The sequence below is a fragment of the Trachymyrmex cornetzi genome, unplaced genomic scaffold (assembly GCF_001594075.2).
Source record: "Trachymyrmex cornetzi isolate Tcor2-1 unplaced genomic scaffold, Tcor1.1 scaffold21, whole genome shotgun sequence".
In the NCBI taxonomy this organism is placed as follows: domain Eukaryota; kingdom Metazoa; phylum Arthropoda; class Insecta; order Hymenoptera; family Formicidae; genus Trachymyrmex; species Trachymyrmex cornetzi.
This window is the reverse complement of record NW_017296741.1, coordinates 2,587,413-2,607,890: the sequence shown is the minus strand read 5'-3', so window position 1 is coordinate 2,607,890 and position 20,478 is coordinate 2,587,413. Positions and strand designations below refer to the sequence as shown.

Below are 20,478 nucleotides of genomic sequence, written 5' to 3'. Positions count from 1 at the left end.
GAGACACAACGATATATAATAAGTATAAGAAATGAATGAAAGATGTCACTATTATCGAATTTGGAATTTTAAAAAATCTGTAATATCGACTTCGATCAAGTTCGGTCATCGATCCAGCATCCCCTTAAATTCTATTAATTCTTTTGATAATACATTAATCTCTCGTTCTCACCTCTGGCGCTGAGAGCGATGAAGGTCTGCGCGTGCCTCCGGACCATCACAGTGTCACAGGTGTGCGGCAACGACAATCTGCTGAGGATGTGCATTAGGAAGTCTCCGGGCGTCACCGCGGATAGTTCCCACTTCAGCTTCGAAACGACCAGCTGCTCCCACCTCTGCAATGAAAACGAGACAGATGTCGTTCGATTAGCATCTCGCAATTAACACTATTCAAGCGAAAGGTGCGATAAAAAGAGAAGGCAACATGAACACAAACTATAGGTGTTACGAAATTCTGATCAGCTCGTTATTTCCCTCGTTATTAAAAAAAAATTAAGTATTGCAATTATTTCGGACTAAAATTATCTGACGTAAATATCAATGCAGTTTCAATTATATTATAAGAAGAAGTTTAATCTAAGGCACATAAATGTTTATTTACATTAATGTAACGAATACATTAGTGTAATAAATAAACATTTACGAATATATTTATGTGAAAGTGTTGTAATTGTTCGCGTTATTTATCTCCCATAATTTTCCACAACGTGTACCGTTACAATATCAGACGTGACGCGTGTATTATTATAGTAACGTGGTTGTCGGCATATACTTATATAAATAATCGCAAGAGATTCATCAGACAACCGTTAGATCTTCCTTTTTTTTACGAAAAATGTGGAGCAGTCCGTTTCATCATAGCTACAGTAAAAAATGCATGGCCCGATTTAAATAAGTCCCTTTAAACACGAGAGCATTAAACCATCTTTAAATCGTCGATAATTATACAGGTGCGACGACGACATCGTCAAAATTCAGGCTTGATCTCTGTCTCAAGTGTAGAATACAAGAAAGGAGGAAGGAAGAGAGGGAAAAGAGAAAAACAGAGAGAGAGGGGTGAGAGGGGGGTATGGAGGGAGGGAGGGGGAGGGGGGTGAGGGGGGGGGGACAAAGAGAGACAAAGAGTCTATCCTTTCTCTAGCGAGGCTACTACGTCCGCTCTTTCGAGTACGTCGTAGTACCCCCGTTCTCTTTCGACCGTGAAATTACATGGCGGGAGTAACGCGCGACGAGTACTACGTGTCCTTCGTCTTGATCAAAAGTCCATTGAATCCAGCTCGCCTCCCATCGCTCAGCTGTGACGAAACTGAGCAACGTGACTCCGTTTCAAGTACGAGAGAGCATATTGCAGAGGATCTTGAGCGATAAGAATAAAGAATATACATTACTATAATAGACATTATATTCGTAATATATGCACTAACAAGTAATTAAGGATGCGTATACATTATACATTTTAATTTATGCTACGGTAACTTTCGCTCAGGGATTATAGGTACGTATAATATATCTATGAACTCATCTATACTTTTAAATTATGAAATAACAAAAAAATTGATGTAATAACATTTTCCGACGTTAAAATTATCTTGTAAAATAATTGGAGAATGTAACCATGTATGCTAACGCAGTTTCATTTAATTGATTTAAAAATCTCTTTGTTCCCTTCTTGTTATATTGTATGCATAATATCCTACATATTATAAACAGAATTGTGATTTAATTTTATAACCTAGAACTGAGCTTCAACTGGAAACGGAAACTATTAAATATTCACATAATTTTAAAAGGCACGTATTAATAATGTTGATCGTGTTACAATGAATATTTCATGTGGTTTTCGTGCAAGCCCACTCTTAATGATCTATAATGATCTATTCACACAGAAATTCGGAACATAGAATTCTAAATATAATTTCATATGCCGTATTTCTGTGCATATATGTATCTTGTACATGTATGTGCTTCTTCAAACTTTATTTTGTATTTCACACATAAGAACAGGTAGAATTACATCCTAACTTATAAATTGATTATTATTATAGGTTCACTATATATATATAAAATAAAGCTTTGCAAAAATTATCATAGTCATAAACTAGCTGACCGTCTTGTACGACAAAAGATAGCTAATTATTTCATTAATTATGTAAGTACACATAGAAGACATAAATGTCAAGATGCGATTATACAGTAAAAGTAAAATCAATTATACAAAATGCAAATTTGTGTTAGAATCACATTCTGAGCGCGAGGGAAACAGAAGTAAGGTGATCTGTCCGTCGTCGTCGTCGTTGCCGTAATCGTGTACAAGCCAAATTAAAGTCCTCGTCAAATGGAAGAGGATGTGCGCTCGAGGGAAGACACAAACCGAGAGGGAGTCCCTCCCTCTCCTCTCCACGGCTCATTCTCATCCTTGAAGGGGTTCCGCGCTCGAGTGCGTGCGTGCGTACGCTCGCCATTCGCGCCGGCTCTTCTCTCGTACGTTGGTTGTCGGTGAATGAAACAAAGGCTCGTACACACCGAAAGGATAGGAGAGCCGACGACGTAATGACAGCGGCGATGTGTAAAGCGCTGTTACTCTGCTAGGCAGAACGGGTCCCGTCATATCGTGTGTCCTACTTTCGTTCCTTGATGCAATTTTTCCCTTTGGTGAAGCACCTTATTTAATTTTAATAGCGCCATTGTCTGTTACCGGGTAAATCATGTGATACTATTATTCTCTTATATAATTATTTTTATTACATTCTGTCATGTTGCTCCCTTGACTTCGGAATTAATACCTACATATATTCAGCCTTTTGTTGCATAATTTCGTATTATCCATATCTATTTAAAAAATTACATTTACTGGGAGCTATAATACGTATCATAAAGTTATTATTGTCATCATTAATTGCAACTTTTTCTGTACATTAAAATCTTCTGTACCTTAAAATTTGACGCAGTTACACGTCACGTCTACAAAGTCAATAATCAATAATTCATGGGGATAAATATTTGCATAAATATTTATGATATGTTATGACGCGTTGTTTGATCTGCTTGGCAGATATTATACATGTAAAACGCTCCGCGCGACGATGCACATCCCGCCGTCACTCGTCAGAGTTGCACTCACGGCGCGTGCACGCATGCTACAAATGCGTGCGTACATGTAACGTAATAACGCGTAATGATTCACGAAGGAGGATAATTGCCGAACGCGATCGGCGATGATAAGTGTGCTCGGTGTCGCGCGTCATTCTGATAATAAAGTAGGCGCTCGATGTATTCACCCTCCACCTATGCGCGATATACACCATACTAATTTCCATATTACGTTAAAGTGCGTTATTATATTACGCACGCGCGTAGCATTATGTTGCAAGGAGTCTCGGGCAACGCTGCAACGATATCTGATTTTTGTCAATTCATCAATTATCGTTAAGCGCAGCTCTTCGTGTCTCCGAAGAACTTCTCGAGAAACATTAAGAATTCACGAATCATCGCTCGATTATATTCTCCGAAACCAGTTTCGTAGAATCAGATTCATTATCTTTGGCAATCGATGATAATCTATTATATATTCGCGTTCGTAGTGTTGGGATTTCCGTTCCCTATTAGTGTGCATTATGAATCGATACTCGGCCTCCAATGACATCGGATCAAGATAAAAAAAAAAAACGAGAAAGGTACAGGATGGAGGGTAAAAAGATGATACCGAAGCATACCGTGGGTTATGGGAAAGCAGGTGGCAGCTAGATGACGCTTTCACTTTTTCTTTCTATACCTTTGGGAGTCGGTCTTGGGAATCCAAATGACCCGAATGTACTTCACAATCGATGCACAACCTCCATAGGGGTGAAATTATATACATTTCTTTAATTATATACAATATTTGGTAAGGCGACGTATCATTTATAATCTGTAATTCTAATTCTAACGGAATCAATTTCGCACGCAATTTTATAGATATTTGTACCTTTAACCGATCTACCTTATAGCTCACCGTCACCCGATTATCGTTACCTATATATATTAAGATCGTGGCATAATTTTTTCAATAATAATACAATTTGCGCAGTTCTTATGCTAAAATATGAGTCATGCAAGTGCAAGGACAATTGTGGCACTTAAACACTAATGACTCAACTTACAAATAATTCGTATATAATTATCACCAAGGTATTTTTACTCAACAACCTAATATTATCCAGTCTATAGTGTCAAATGTACAGTACTAACTCGTTAATACGCCTAAACTCGTCTCTTCGCCAAGAATATCCAGGTACGTTCCAATCCATTAATTATCGTTAAGCGCTCTTCTCGTCTCTAAATAACTTCTTCAGAAACAATAAGAATTCGCGACTCATCGGATTAATATTCGTATCCGTTGGAATTTCGTAGAACTAGATCGATCATCTACGACGATCGATTATAAAATCTGTATTCGCGATTGTGGCCTTGAGATTTCCATTCCCTAATATTAATATGTATATTATACCACGTCGTTAATTCGCAAGAATGCTCATTGTTCGGGATTGTGACAAATTCATGGCAAATTCTTCGAAAATGAAGCGAGTCAGAATATTTTAAGGAAAATATTCTAACCCACTTCGTTTTCTGAACCAATTAAATCAATTGTTTTCTACTTTGTGTAGAAAAATGAATTTCGTAGCGTTTGGGCTTATCTTAATCTGTTGTCATGTTTGGGCGAATGAGAACAACAATAATTGTAAGTAGATACTTATATTTTTTCTCCTCTAATATTTTTCTGAAGATGTATCGAACAGTATTTTTCCAGAAATGTGTTGTCCTTACAATTAAAGATTTTATGACAACAGTGGGTTAAAATTCCTATTTAGTAAAAGCAAAGAAAATAATTTCTAAAGTTAAAGTGACACAAAAAGTACATTTATTTGCACATTGTTACATTGTTAGCCCACTGTTGTAATAAAGTCTTCAAATGATATCAAATTCTATCTCGTCTATTTTTAAATCATCTATTTTTAAGCCATCTATTTTTCAACATTCTATTTTTCAGCCGTCTGTTTTTGACGGTATCTCTTTCGAGAAGGAATTTAATAGACATTTTAGACATTATACATATATTTAAATAAGTCTATTGACGAATAGTTAATTTTTATACAATTTTTTTGCAGTGTATTCCGCATTTATGTCACTTTCCGCATATAGATCTTTCCATAACCTCACTAATTATTTTAACCTTGTAAGATCTTTTTTTAATAATAATATTCCATCAAAAAAATATTATCAACATCATTATTATTCAATGTTAAATATCAACATCGTTCTAACTCCTTATATATGTTAAGCACTAATTATATATGACGTATATGTTTAGTTTTAGTTAGAGGGACCTACGGGCAAAGAACACCGTTAAAAGATTACCTCGAAAATGAAGTAAGGCGCATCATGCAAAATGGAGACAGTACGTTTGGAATTCCGGTTCTTGATCCGCTTATTGCGGATAAACTGTGTCAGTTTAATTTTTAAAGAAACATGTTGACTGCTAACACGTTAAATTAATAATATACTCATCCATAGACCAACAAAAGATATTATCATGATTATAAGCTTTTAATCAATATCTTTTACTTTGTTGTCATTTTATTGATACAGTAGATTATATACCTCTCTTAAAGAGAGATATATTTTAAAAGTACAGTTTTTGACCAAGCAAAATGTTTTAATTTAACGTGTATCACGTATAGCATGAGTAGTCAACGTATTATAAACGATAGTTCATTATTAGATATCATATAAAGAACAAAGTATAAACACCTTCGTTATGTCTTCAGCTTCGGGGTTTTGTCAAACGTCAATGTAACTGGCTTGTCCGCGTATGAAGTTAATGACGCTGACTGCAGTATATTTACTCTGATGTTCAGCCTCGATCTAAACTGGCCATTGATAACCGCAAGAGCCAATTATTCTATCAACGGAAAACAACGAATTTACCAAAACAACAAAAACACCGAAATTAATGGAAACGGAGGAATAGAGTACGTATTTGATTCATTTGAGAGATTCTAATTATCATATTTCGATGAATTCGTGATTTTCCAATGCCTATAATACGCGAAAAAGGATCTTGCTGCCAATTTTTGCGTTTCATTTATTTGCCAGTAAAAGACAAAAAGAAATCTAAGCTTCAGCGTATGTTAGTGTTTCAATCATTATAATTTAAAATATGTAATTATTATAATAATATACAATATTGTAATTATCATTTATATATGTACAGTAGACCTCTGTTTACCTGTACTCCATTTATACGAACAAATTCGTATTCAGTATAAACTTATACCTTCCAAATGAACTCAAGCTACGTAATTTGGATAATAGGAGCTTGACTTCAGTTTTCTAAACGTCAGCTCTTATTATCAAAACTAATACACTGATAAAAGGGAAGGTTAGTGAGCCTCTATTATCCGAACTATTAGATTATCAGAACTATCTTGTCCTTTGACATGTCCCCTGATATCGGATAAACAAAGTTCTACTCTGTGTGTGCACGGGCGCGCGACACACATAAAATCACAATATGTATTAAATAATTAAAAAACTACAGATGCAGAGAAAAAAAATTGATAAAAATCGATCCTTTCCTCATAGAGAACGTTCGTTTTTCATTTCATTTTATTTGTATTTTATTTGAATGTGCTTGAAATATGTAAAAAAATACGAGAGGATAACAATGGGCCTATTCCTTATAGGCCTGTTCTTTTCAGCTGAACTTTTGCATCAGTTCATCTTTCTTCCTTCTCTTCAGGAGGAAAGAAGAGGAAGAAAGATGAACTGGTACAAAAGTTCAGCCAAAAAGGACAGGCCTTTTAATTGAACTTCTTGAACAGTTCTTTTTTCTTTTTTTCATATTGAGAGAAAAAGAAAAAAGATAAACTGCGCAAAGTTTATTTAGAAAGAACAGACCTAATGAATTAGCTGGTTTTTATTTAATGTTTTCATGACTTTATCTGGCGATGCCAACTGTGACAAGACTCATTACTAAATCGTGACTGAATTATATGCTTCATGCGAAACATGCCAATCCGGCTCAGAAGAATTTCCCTATTAAAAATTAGGATACTTCTCTCGTGCGCGTCCACCATTAATAGGGAACGAGCGTGTGAAATAGAGTGAGAAAGCAGTAAGTTATTTTACTGTCTTACACTGAGAATAAATGTATTAAATTTTAATAAAAACTTTATTTCTGATTTATTGTATATTCGTATCAATGGTCTCAAAAGATACTGTATTTAATATTGTTAATAAAATTTATTTGAATGGTTCCAGTTAAATATTTACTAAATGTAAACATATATTTGTTTGGTACAAGAACCATTAATTTGATTTAACTATTATATTTTTTATTTAACAAATACTTATTTTCCATAAATGAATGTTATATTAGTACTATTTTATTTTTCTAGGTGTACTTCTTCTCTTCTTCTCATGTCTTCCCTATTATATATGGTGGATTCATCATAAATCGATACGCTATGTCCTAACTTTTATTAGAGAAACTATATATAGTGTTTAGTTTTCTTACGATGATCAGGTTCACCCTCAGTCAATTACGATTGCTTTGACGGGAATTTAGATAACATTTTCTTCTGGATTTAAGAAAATTCATCATTCTATTATTAAATTGAATAATTTATATTTAAACAAATCTTTTTAACACTTACAAGATCAAGAAAGAAGATTTTTGATGGAGATTATGTTTAAATTTTTGAAATGATTATTTTATTGTCACTTATACTATTTTATAATTAAGTGTTTAAAATTACAACAGGATACATTTCTATCGATAATTTTTTTAAATAAAAATTTAATTAAAGAGATCGTAGAAAAAAATTGAAGTTAAAAAAAGATATATTTAATTTTCAGTGCAACCGTGCATGACTTCAAATTTAAAATTGTCATTAATTTTAAATTAGAGAACGGACATATCCAAATTAATGAAATCAACCCAATGAATACTGCCTTGGGAGCATTTGACGTAAGTAATTATTGTAAACTACATATTGTCAATTCTTTTCTGCCTTTTTGTAATCGTGATCGTCAAGAATCGCGCCCAGCGATTAAGCCGTTGCAAAAATAATATTGTATATAAAATAAATGATATATTTTACGTTAACAATCGTTAAATAACTTCTGACAGAAAATAAAATATAATATAATTAAAAAAACTCTTTTGATAGTTTTCATATATCTCTCAAAATGAAAGAATTCTTATGTGAACTTAAACTGTAAATTTTTTCTAGAACATTACACATGTTTAATTTTGAAAAATCGTACAAAATAGTTTAATAAATTCGTAATATGTTGATTAGTAATATACTAATTTCTAGATTACATTAGTTGTTATACGAGGAAATTACTGTTAATTGTATCACGTCGTTTCTTGCTCTTCAATTTGCACATAAAAAGGCGATTTAATCGTACTTGTAAAGATATGAATCTTTGGCAAACAACTATTATAGAAAAAACCAAAAAATCTACAACTCATTTAACTGAAAAAATTATTATTAAATTCCCAGAAACTTTATGAATAATAAATATATATTCATATATCAAACAAAATATATTTAAATAATAATGTAGAGACGGTAAAAAGATTAAAAAAAGAAATAAGTTAATTATGACTGAAAAGTCGATTAGTTTAATTATTTCGGCACAAACTGATTTAAATTCTCCACGTATTAATAAATTTATTTTAATTGGAAAAATAACAAATTTGTAACTGAAATTATCGGAGTTCAACATTTTACTTGTAACGACTTGGTGAAAGCCATAACGTTATTTAAGTCATAACGTCTCTCATTTCTCAATCAGTTTGAATGTAACCGTATATATGGAATGTAACGGTAATTACGTTTTTGTTATAATTTTCATTTTTCTTAATTTTCAACAAAATTTTCTTTCCTGTTTCTTTTCGTTCACAGTTTCACATGTCGGGCCTCTACAAAGATGATAAAAAGAATGCTGAATTAAGCAAGATGATCTCTGATAAGGTACTTAAGCTGATCAATAAAAACCAAAACGTGATTAAGGACACTTTTATTAATATCATCATAACGATTTTCAACAAATTGATGTCTAATGTAAATCTTGGCAATCTAATTAAGCCTATAAGTTAATTTAATTAATTAGTTAACCTAATGAAGTTAATTTAAAGATATTTACTACTATAAAATTATCTTTTTGTCATATCGATGCTACGCTATTGTATGATTAATCTGTTTGGTAATCTTTGTTTTATCACTTCTGCAATCATGATAGATTCAAGTCGAAACAATGCAAGGTATGATAATGCAATTAAAAAGTGTTTGTTGATAACATTGGCAAGAATAAAAAATCCTTAACAAAGTTTGTAATTTATTTCTGTAATGTGCCGATAAAATCAGTATTATAATCACAAGCGTGAAAAGAGTGTTTTTTTTCTCTATAATAAGATTTCCTTTTCATTCTTTGTGGCATTTTTGTACTAATATTAAAAATAGAGTACATCATATTTTCAATATATATAATAAAATATGAAAAGTAAAAGAAGAAATATATCTTATACAGGGTATCCCAAAATTCACAATACTCTGGCAAGGAAGTTCTCGGAAAATTAAGTAAAAAAGTTATTTGTAAATTTTTATTTTAAGCAGTAATTTTTGAGATAATAAGGGTGTTTAAATATAGCCAATTACAGACTACATTTAGACAACCACCTATCCATGGCATGCAAGTATTAATGACTGTTGATGGTGAACGCTCACTTCAGCGTGCACTAATAGTTACAGGTGACTATCTAAGTAGCTTATAATTGGCCATATTTGAATCATTATATCTCAAAAAATATTACTTAAAATAAAAATTTACAAATAACTTTTTTACTTAATTTTTCGAAAACTTTCTTGTTATAGTATTTTGAGTCGCGAATTTTAGTACACCTTGAAAAAAAAATATATGTATATAATATATATATATATATGTGTGTGTATATATGTATACATGCATATATACTCTTCAGAAAAGAATTTTTAAAAATATAATTTACATTTTTTTATATAACGTTAGTAGTTTGATTATCTCAATAGCATTTTCCGGACACTTAATTTCTTAATTAGTATATTAGATAAAATTATGGATATTGCATAATTATGGTACATATTATGCACACTTGTGTAATTATGTTGGATGTCTTGCGTTACCATCAAAGTATGAAAAAAAATCTTCACGGCGCTTTACATTTACATTTCCGGTCTGCAAATTTATTAGATAAAATTATGGATATTGCATAATTATGGTACATATTATGCACACTTGTGTAATTATGCTGGATGTCTTGCGTTACCATCAAAGTATGAAAAAAAATCTTCACGGCGCTTTACATTTCCGGTCTGCAAATTTATGATCGTTCTCCATTCACGGTGGTATCGACGGCTAGGTCAATAACTATCGATCGATAGGCGGGGAAAATGCGGGGCATTTATGCGTCTCATTCATGCATGCGCGCGCGCGCGCACGCGCGTCCATGCGATCATGTTCGCACGGTTTTGAATCGCGCACCTCGGCGTCCCGCTTTCCTGAGCGTGAGAAAGATAATCCCGACACATATGTGACTCGCTCCTTTTTTGTAATATTCGATGCACCGAATATCGTGACACGGGAAAACGAGATAGGACGTCGCGATAACGTCTCATGAGCGAGAACGCGTATAATTATGATGATTAATCGTAATTACCGCGTATTCACGTGGTTCCGTCGATGTGGTCCGTCTCTTTTTTTTTCTTTTCCTTCATCTGGCTCTTAGGACGTCCAGATAATGCCGGTTTCGGTATTAGTGGGTGGTGAAATCGCTGACAGAGATGGTCGGCGAACACACGAAGAGATCGGGAAAAGAGTAGCGGAAGAGATGCGAGAAAATCGTTTTGTGATCTTATTTAAAGAATGACGCTTCTCAACTTTTTTTACACATGTAATTTGAATTAGGTTGAATTTGAATTACAACTGCCATGGATTTCAATCGTAAGAAAGTGAATAAAAAAATTGCGAGAGTTAGCCATATTCTCTCTGCAGAAGTGCGCCTAGAGCAGCGGTACGAGAACAATGGAGCATCAAACGGGAATAGGAAAAGATCGCGGACGTAGGGCGCCGTTGTACTTGTACCGCGCTACCTGGTCGATTCCGAGAAGCAGGGGCCTGCCGATTTATCTGGTTCGCAATGAGGGATCGATACGAAGCGGAGCTCTAGAGCCACAAAAGGCCCAAGAATAGCGGCTTAAGAGACGCAGGATTTCCAGGTGATATTTCTTCGACGCCATGCCGCAAACAGCGTAATTAGAAGATATATTATTTCAATGAAAAATTGCACGATGTGAAAGTTTCAATATCGAAATTGTAGCTGATCATTACTTTCTTAAATAAAGCGTATTAATTATGTAGCTTATGTATTAATTTAGTGAGAATTATTTCGAGAAAAGTACCTTTGAAACGAAATCTTTTAAATCATGCAGATTTTTGCTCCATCATTCTAAATGTCATTTTAAATGTCTGCAAAATTGTTTCAATATGATAGTCTCGCAATGTCATTCAGATAACATAGATAGCATCTGATCAAACTTGCATTCAGAAGAATATAATTAGAAAAAAATAATAAAATATGATGAATGAAATTTCATCAAAGTCGGTTAGATTTTTGACTAAAATTGTATCTGAGCGATTCCGAACATCTATTGCTAGCCTAGAAAAATTCTATTAGCGCGGAATCCCACAGGTGGTTAAAGAGCCGAAAGAGAACGGGGGAGGAACTGAAAGGAAAGGAGATGGCAAGGCGGTACAGGATCGAAGGGCAGCGCCTGTGAGCAAGGTGTTTACCATTCTGGCCAAAAATAAAGTACAAAGGCCAGATTCCCTCTTGGCATAACTGGCAACAAAAACCAGAATCACCGTCCATGCATTCCTCGAGCCTCGCCATTGGCGTGGCTCGACTTAGGCTGCCGCGATTAGGCAAAAGGCCAGCAATAAGTGACATTTCTACCTGCGACTAGTTTTCTGCAGGTAGATAAATTAATAAATAGACGGTATCTTCTTTCTAGGTCGAAGATCATCTGAGAACACCCAGACTAAACTGGATGTAAGAAGAAAAGAAGGATTATATGATATATGATATACAAAAAGGTTTAAATCGAGGTTTAACTATACGCAAATAGAAGAAAGAATGTAAAAGAAATAAGTATCAATATGTAATAATAATAATTCCGTGCACAACACAACTGTTACATTGTAATATTAAATTAAAAACGGAAATGAATTAATATATATATATATATATATAATATAATTTTTAATAGTGATATTTAAATATTCTCATATACATGTCTTTATCGTGTGTTGTATATCCCATGTGCGGCAAATTTAAAAAACCGTTTATATACTTTAACTCTTTGCGCAAGATACAATTTTAACGCCGACCCCGTTTACCAGCCTTTAACCTAATCACGCGTCTCGCGGTCGATCGCGCAGATTCAGTGGTCGCCGCCAACACAAAGCTAATTATGGGGAACGCCAATAGCCGAAAATTCAACGTCGGGTCCCTCGTGCCGAGAGAGAAAGGAGAAGCGGGTATCCTCTACGAGCCCCCTCGAAGGACCCGGAGAGATCCGATTTAATTGACGTCGGCTACGCCAATGAGGCTGGCCTCTTCTCGAGGTTACTTCCAGGAACCGCCTTTTGCGGGACACATCTGCTCCGGTTACCGGAGCATACCCCGGGTCCTTTTTCGCATATAAGAAACCTCTCTTCTTCCTTTCCTCGCCTCGACTGGAACCGGAACACTGGCTCCATGGCCGCCGTCCGTCGTGCTTTTATTTCTCCTGCGACCGGCGGGATTTTAATTTTCACAGAAGCCATAAGAGCCCACCGGGCGGCACCGGCGATTTAATGAATTCGCAATTAGTCCAAGATCGAAATACTAAGCCGCGGATCAGGCAATAAAAATTGAATTAGGTATATATCTTCAGACAAAACTCGTAGATAGCTCAATCGGGATTTCTGGAACTTGGAACGGTTTAGATCTCTCAAGACTCTGAATTATGATCGCTATTATAGCTGTGCGAGGCTTTTTCCTCTCTGTTATCAATAACCCGTTTCTAATCCGCCTTTTAATTTTCACCAAAGCCATAAATTCACCGGCGACTATCTGCGCGATTCATTAAATAATCATCGTCAAATTTTATTTTTATTTGTCAACGCAATTATTATTGTGCCGTAAATTTACAAAAATTCTGCTTTTCATTTTATAAATAAATGTGTACCTTTTGTAAAAGATTTATATTTATGATAAGAAGAAATATCTGGTTAAATTGGAGCACTATTATACCGATGATATTATACCTCACTACTTTTAAAAGACACAACACCGGTTTCGATTTGCCTTCGTCTGACGTAGCACCGGATGTAACTACTGACTGTCCATTCAGAATGGAGACTGAGCGTGAGTTCTTAGAATATCATACAAGAAAATGAGATATATACATATATCATGTTTTATTTTTATCCGTTCGTTCATTCATGTAGAGATATTTCTATTTCCAATGTCATAAAATTAGATATTTATATACAGTATTATAAAATTATTAAAAATGCAAGAAAAATTAAAAATGAAAGAAGGAATTATTATATTATATTAATAAAAAATCAGGGGATCTCTAAATAAATTAATTGCCGGAAATAATCTATTACCTGAAGGAAGAGATAGATCCATTTTTGACTTACGACGATACAACTGTTGCGTCAAATATGATTTACGACGTCATCACAAATCTCCATTTGTTCCGTGACACTCGCTTAATAATGTGACTCAAGCAGGCTTAATTAAGGCCCACCAGAAGCTTTCCAGGAAAATATCGATACGCATGTATACCTGGAGTACGGGTACCCGCATGGCAATTAACAAACCAAAAAAAATTCGTCTTATTATAGCGAGATTAAGAATGATCAAAACGCGCTCATCTCACACGGCGAACAACGTTATAGCAAACATCGGGTAAAAGTGCTAAAATAAAAAAACCAATCGAGGCCCACCTAAACGTTTAATTTCATATCTAATTGGAGATTAATAAAGTAGACTTTGTCTCATACATAAGAGATTCCAATTAATATATTGCTGACATTAATATATTTGGCTATACCGTGTATCGATAAAAATCCCAACAATATCCCGTGAAAAAAATCTGTATAGCATTACATTTCCTAACAAAGGAATATTTCTTTAAAATTACAGTATTTCTTTCTACTTATAATTTTTTAAGAAAATGTGATATGTAACATCTCTAAAAACTCGATTAGAAAAGGCAATTCGGTAAAAAGTTCAGGATGATTTCGCGAGTTCGGGAGCGAATCGAAGACGGGAGATTAGTTCGTTCGGATCTCTTCACGTCGCACATGTGGTGGGATTTGGCTATACCGTGTGCCACCAATACGTCACATCCGCATTCGAGGCCAGCACGACGCGACGGCGAAAGAATCGGCCGCCTGTTGGTTTAGAAGTTAGAAAGGCGACTCGTGACATATTACTTGGCCTCGACTCGACTAATATTTACGCATATTCAGCGAGAGGAAACGAATATCTCGATGACATTATTCACTATTAATATATTGTATTGTTTCTGCATAACTATCGTTATTATTTATCGTTCTGCATAATTATGCCGTACGATCATTTTGTTTATAATAATGTTGGTTAAAAGCGCATGCGATTAACGGACATTGCGAATATCATAGAGATTCTACCGCAATTTAATATATATCGCTACTTGTTGCATATTCAGGAATGATGAGAGAACGAAACCGACTATTATTAGCTTGCAAAGTTAGAAAGTCAGCTCGTAGCGAGTCGCTCGTCCTCGAATGTCTGCAATCGAACAACATTCCAGTCACGCGTTTGTTCTTCTCTAATTAAATGGACGAAACTGAAATGAGCATTAGTAATTATGTCTCATTCCGTCTATGCGCATAGAGCAATAAGAAATTTGTAACATTCTCTACATAACAAGCACTACGAAAAAACATTAACAAAGAAAGTTAAAATTTTTACTGCTGCAGCAATTTTTATCGCGATATTTTGTGGCGATTAAAAATAAAAAACCAGCAGAATAACTGTACTGGTCAGAGTATTTTTAGCCGCCGACCTCACTCAAAAAAAACCGGAAGCATTTAAGCTATCTTACCGAAAAGTTGGATAGGAGCGCAGGTACTCTCCTCTAAAAGTCGACATTCGTTCGATCTATTGTGTGGTATTGTCACGGCGTATTTCGTGCGGGCATTAGACATAGTTTTACCGTGAGGGCATCATCGGTGGGAGCGGTGACCGCCTCGAGGTTGTTTTAACCGTCGCCTTTTGGCAAGGCATACCTTTCAGTCGCTAGAAATCGTCGAATTACCGTGTACGAAAATTTCGCAAAGATTTTGCGCAATCGCCAGAAGAAGAAATTAATTGTCTTGTGCACAATTAATAACTGTTACGCTCTCTTACCGGAAGGGAATAACATGATTAATTTCCCTTTCCATCGCCACTATCGCGATTAATTCTTTGAAGACCAGATCCGCTGATCATATGAAAAATAATTAATATGACAACGTCAGGATTTACCCCCCATTAACGGAACGAATACGAAATTACTTCGTTTTACCGTAGGGGCAACGTGTGCGCGACTCCCGTCTGGCATTGGCGTTTCTCACTACTTTGCATAACCGCCTGCGGAACGTTCTCACGACGTCGCACTAAGTCGTTAAGAGATAATTCGCCGTATATCTGGCGTGTCAGCGCTATCGCGGTTCCTTTCGGCATTGACGATAGCTGGACGAGTTTAGAGCTGATTTTTATTCGGCGAATACTCAATAATAGGAATTGAAAAAAATTCGCATGAAATACACTTCGATAAGATAGACAGCGAAGGCCATGTTTCCGATTAATCGTAATAATTACGACAAACAATGTTCTGTAACTTAATACTAAATGTAATTTATATACAAAGTATTTACCGAAATCTTGTAAAAAAAAAGAATCTTTTCTTCTTGGAAAATTTTCAGATTTATTCAAAATTCCAGGTAAGAGATTAAAGAATTTTTTAATGCAACTTTGAAACAAATTGAAGAGCAACACGGACAAACTATATATTGAAAATTAGTATAAGACAGGAATTCCACGACTTTATATCTATCCTTTTTTTAGATTTGCAACCACGAAAATTATATTTAGGGAAAACTCACTACAATATAGTAGCAGTAAATTATTCTCTTCTAAGTATTATATTCTACTGTCACTGATTTTTTTTTTATATAAAAACTTATGAGACACGAAAAGTACGTATAAGTATACGCGGACGCTTATGTCATACTTATCTCATCAATTGTCACTATCTTGTATTATCAAGAAAAAACAATGTTTCCAGACAGATAGAATTTAAATTTAAAAGCAAGATTCCAAAAATGTCCTCAACTACTGATAAGATTCCACTCAAAAAGCTGTTATATTCAAAGGTAAACAAGAAATTCCCTGAAAATACCAGGTTAATAAATATCTTGATGTAACAAAGTAATCGCACAGTTGTCAATTTTATAATATAATGAAATTATGCATATAACAGTGTTATGTTATATACTATACACAACAATATTATTTACTACATATTACATATAAATATTTCAATATACCTTTCTGAAAGCTGCACGTTTGTATTTATGCCATACCTACTACAGGATGCAAGAATATCGGTAATAAATCGTCACGGCGGAAAACCATATCCTTGTAACGGCTAAATATTATACTTCACTGAGGAGAAGTGACTGAGGTCAAGTCGTCAATTCACGGTGACAAAAAGGGACGCGGTTCCTTCGTCGCGGGAGAGGAAGAAAATCAAAAAAAAAGAAAAAGAAGAAAGAGAGACGGACGAGAGAGCTGGCTCTCGCATCTCTTTTATCTGAGTTCCGCCAGAAAAAAGAAATTCAGAAACGACAGAACGTGCGACACGCACCTGTCGCCCGGCAACCGGCTTAAAGATGGAGCACGCGGGTGTCTGTTGTGCGATCGGTGCGCAAGGTGCGCATTTTGCGAGCGGATTATACACGGTGAAAATGGACATCTAATGAGGCGCGTCCATTAAATTCCTTAACGATCATAGTTACACGCTGCTCGTAAATGGATTTATCGTCGCGCCTTCGGTTGCTCGGCCGACTGTCCCTCGCGTGATCCGTCGTTTATCGATTCACACAGGTTGGTAATGCGTTTGTAGAAACGCTGGCGATACCGCGAGTGCACCACCGGATATCCTCTATCGGGGGATAAGCAGGATAGTAAAACTGAGAAAAATGGTGATTTTATTACCGAGAGGGCAAAACAAATTTTTTAACGTTGGGAACTTTGGACGAGTAGCAAAATAAGATTCGTTTGCGTTAGTACAAACAAGGTAATAAAATCTTTCCCGAATAAAAATTTTAAGTAGAATAAAATTTTAAGTATTTGACCACTTTATGTATTTCGAGTCATTTAAAATACATAAGTGGCATTCCTCGTGATGTACCAATACGGTAAAATGGTTCGGTACTGTACTGGACAATAATACGCTTCGAGATATTTATTACTGTCTGCTCTAATTTCTTGTCCAAAACGGAAGTAATTCGGCAGAAAAAGCGACGCACCTGTCGCTCATCCACCTTAAAGTACAGTACATCGGGAAAGGTTTTTGATGAATTAAAGGCCGCAAGGTGCATGTTATGGACGCAACAGGTTACAATAACATGTGGTAGCGATATCCCGAGTTGTAATAACTTCCGAGTTATTTTCAGCTACAAAGCCGAAAACACAAAGATGAATACACAAACGGATACTTTTACAATACGTTCCATATTTTTGGGGGAAATTACACTTTAAGCGTAACCCGACGATTGATTATTATAGATACACTGTAAAAAATAAAATATTAATTTCAACTCTCTCTTACAGTCGTATAGTGAACTTTCTGAGACATGCAAAAATGTTAAATTAACACAAAAATGTCAATTTTAACATTTTTGCATGTCTCAGAAAGTCCACTATACGACTGTAAGTTGAAATTAATATTTTATTTTTATACAGTGTACACCCGCTTGTTTTAATTTATTTTTAAGATTTTCGCGACAATCAATCGAAAAAAATCAAATATAATTTACTTTTTTAAATAATTCAAAATTTATTAAAAAATAAAACTAATTTAATCTGTTCATTAAACCTAATATTTCATGTAATTTAATTTAACTCCAGATTTTTAATTTTTTAAAAATATTTACGTTTTTATACAATGCTTTATTTTTAGAATGTGTATATCACCTCCAATAATAAAATAATTTTTCTATCTGAACACACAGCGTTTCTTAGCGCGAGGCGTATGTACGTTTAAGTCACGTGCTCGCTTAATTACAGAGGCAGATGGGCAGCTGCAGCCCGGTGCAGAGCCTCGGGACCCTGGATCCCTCCGCTAGCTTTTGAGGCTAGCGAATTGTTGAAAAAACAAGACAGCGGCCGTCACGTTGCGCGAGACAAAGCAGAGCAAATGAACTCGTCGCCTGTTGCATCTAATCGTAGCGGGCAGGTGCACACGATTCCTTTCTGTTACGGTTCCTTTTTTGCGAGATCGACCGATTAAACGAAATGAAGATCTCGTTGGTAATGGTAGCTCCGCGTTTACGTGCTGCCGCATTTCTTTGTTAATCGCTCTTATCATAATGATAAGATCGTCTTCGATAATGATGGCACGTGGACAGAGAGGAATGCAGATGCAGATAAAAAGGTGCGAATTAATTCTCTGATGCAATTTTTTCGACTTATCTATATGCCTAACACAAATGTCATAAGTCTGTTTCGTGTGACATTACTTAGATTATTATTCAGACATATTCGATAAGTTTTTTGATAAGATAAATACTAGGACAATTAAGAACATTACTTTAAAGATCCAGAATAAAAACAAAAAGGCTAAATATAAAGTATGTACAAACCAGATGTTTCGATATTTACATTAGATTGTATTATTCATTATAATGAGTTGAATTATAAGTCTAATAATAAGTTAAACAAATAATTAGATCCAGACTTTATTTTTTAACATATCAAATATCAGTAATAATATTGGACATCACCTTAAAATAAAATCGAAATTTTACAATATCGACTTTTTGAAGAAAATAATAACATCCAACGAAACAATATAAAATTTTTTTTAAATATAATATTTAATAAAAATTAATACAGAGAAAAATAATTATTGTTGCATCATAATGATATAAGGAATGTCGCAAAATTATCACTAATTATAAGATATTATCGACGCCTTTATTCTAAATTACGATATCATTGATTCCTATCTGTTCGTTCCTGAATTTTTACTAAAATAAAATTATCAATTCTAGACAGAGCTGAAATATATATATATTTAAACAAAGTATTTATTAAAAATCTCTCTCTTCAATCAAATACAGCAAAATATTTCCAGGTTTTCCGTGTAATTTTGTTTGAATTTTCAGAATTTTTTAATGCAAATTATTAATTCAAATTGAAGTGCAACCAACGCAAACTATATATTGTAAATTATTAGAAAATAGGGATTTCAAGATTGTATCTATCATTTTCTATAATAAAAGCCGTGAAACCTAGTACATTGTTGGTATTATATTGTAATCAGTCTCCTTATAGAATAGGGAGACTCACTATAATATAATATCAGTGAGCTACTCTTCTACTGATTATTGTCTTTCATTATATCATCCCGACAATTTTATAAACAAAACTTGCGAGACACATAAAAATACATGTACGTGAATATATGCTGATGTATGCTGTAACTTGTTAATCAATTTGTCAACATTTTGCATTATAAAGAAAAAATAATTAAAAAAATATTTTCAGAAAGAAACAAAATTTAAATTCAAAAATAAAATTCCGAATATCTCCCTGAGTACTGATAATACAAACATTTTTTCACGAAAATCCCTGATATTCAAAGGTGAAAGACAAAATTTCTGGAAATTCCAGTTTTTCCAGATAGTAAACACTTTGTAAAAGAGGCGTCAATACTCGAACACATCGGTATCCCGATATAACGCTGAGGTATCCTACAAGAGGCAGCGTTTTCCTGGGACTTGCGAAGTCCGAGAAAGACTGGCCTCTCACAACAAAGACTCCGAAGAAGGAGGAAGGGGTCAGAGGCACCAGCTGCATCAAAGGTGCTCCCTTTTCTCCCCCGTGTTCGCGCGTGCACTTCCGAGCAAATGCGCGATGCGCGGCGTACACAATATTCGCACGTGTCGCGCGCCCGTTACACGCTGGGAGACGACGACGGTCTCCGTCGAGAGAGAAAACGGGGGCCCCGAGGCCGTTTCTTCCACGGGGTTTCCTGACTTCGCGGGGAAGAAGGGAGACAGGGAGAAACGGGGAGGGGGGGA

The 20,478-nt window shown here is 34.8% G+C and overlaps 2 protein-coding genes across 3 annotated transcripts in view; one reads left to right on the top strand and one right to left on the bottom strand.

The window, feature by feature from the left end:
• CycD (cyclin D) overlaps window positions 1-20,478 on the bottom strand; it is a 49,599-nt gene that overhangs the window by 7,901 nt on the left and 21,220 nt on the right. Inside the window, exon 3 of the mRNA XM_018505697.1 lies at window positions 173-335. Coding sequence (XP_018361199.1) covers window positions 173-335 — 163 coding nt within the window. The remainder of the gene's footprint in view (window positions 1-172; window positions 336-20,478) is intronic.
• On the top strand, window positions 4,197-5,913 carry LOC108759956 (uncharacterized). Of its 2 annotated transcripts, none has more exons than XM_018505700.1 (4): window positions 4,197-4,270; window positions 4,644-4,717; window positions 5,348-5,434; window positions 5,805-5,913. In XM_018505700.1, the coding sequence occupies exons 2-4, from the start codon at window positions 4,648-4,650 to the stop codon at window positions 5,831-5,833; spliced, it is 186 nt and encodes a 61-aa protein (XP_018361202.1). In that variant the 5' UTR covers window positions 4,197-4,270; window positions 4,644-4,647; the 3' UTR covers window positions 5,834-5,913. The 2 variants fall into 2 exon arrangements, with proteins under 2 accessions (XP_018361202.1, XP_018361201.1); XM_018505699.1 differs by having other exon boundaries at window positions 5,348-5,482.

Excerpts from the sequence above, each read along its gene's own strand:
- LOC108759956 (XM_018505699.1), top strand. The coding sequence starts at position 4,648 with ATGAATTTCGTAGCGTTTGGGCTTATCTTAATCTGTTGTCATGTTTGG. Across the intron at positions 4,718-5,347 it reads GAATGAGAACAACAATAATT|TTTTAGTTAGAGGGACCTAC; the intron begins GTAAGTAGATAC and ends GTATATGTTTAG. Across the intron at positions 5,483-5,804 it reads GCTTATTGCGGATAAACTGT|CTTCGGGGTTTTGTCAAACG; the intron begins GTCAGTTTAATT and ends TTATGTCTTCAG.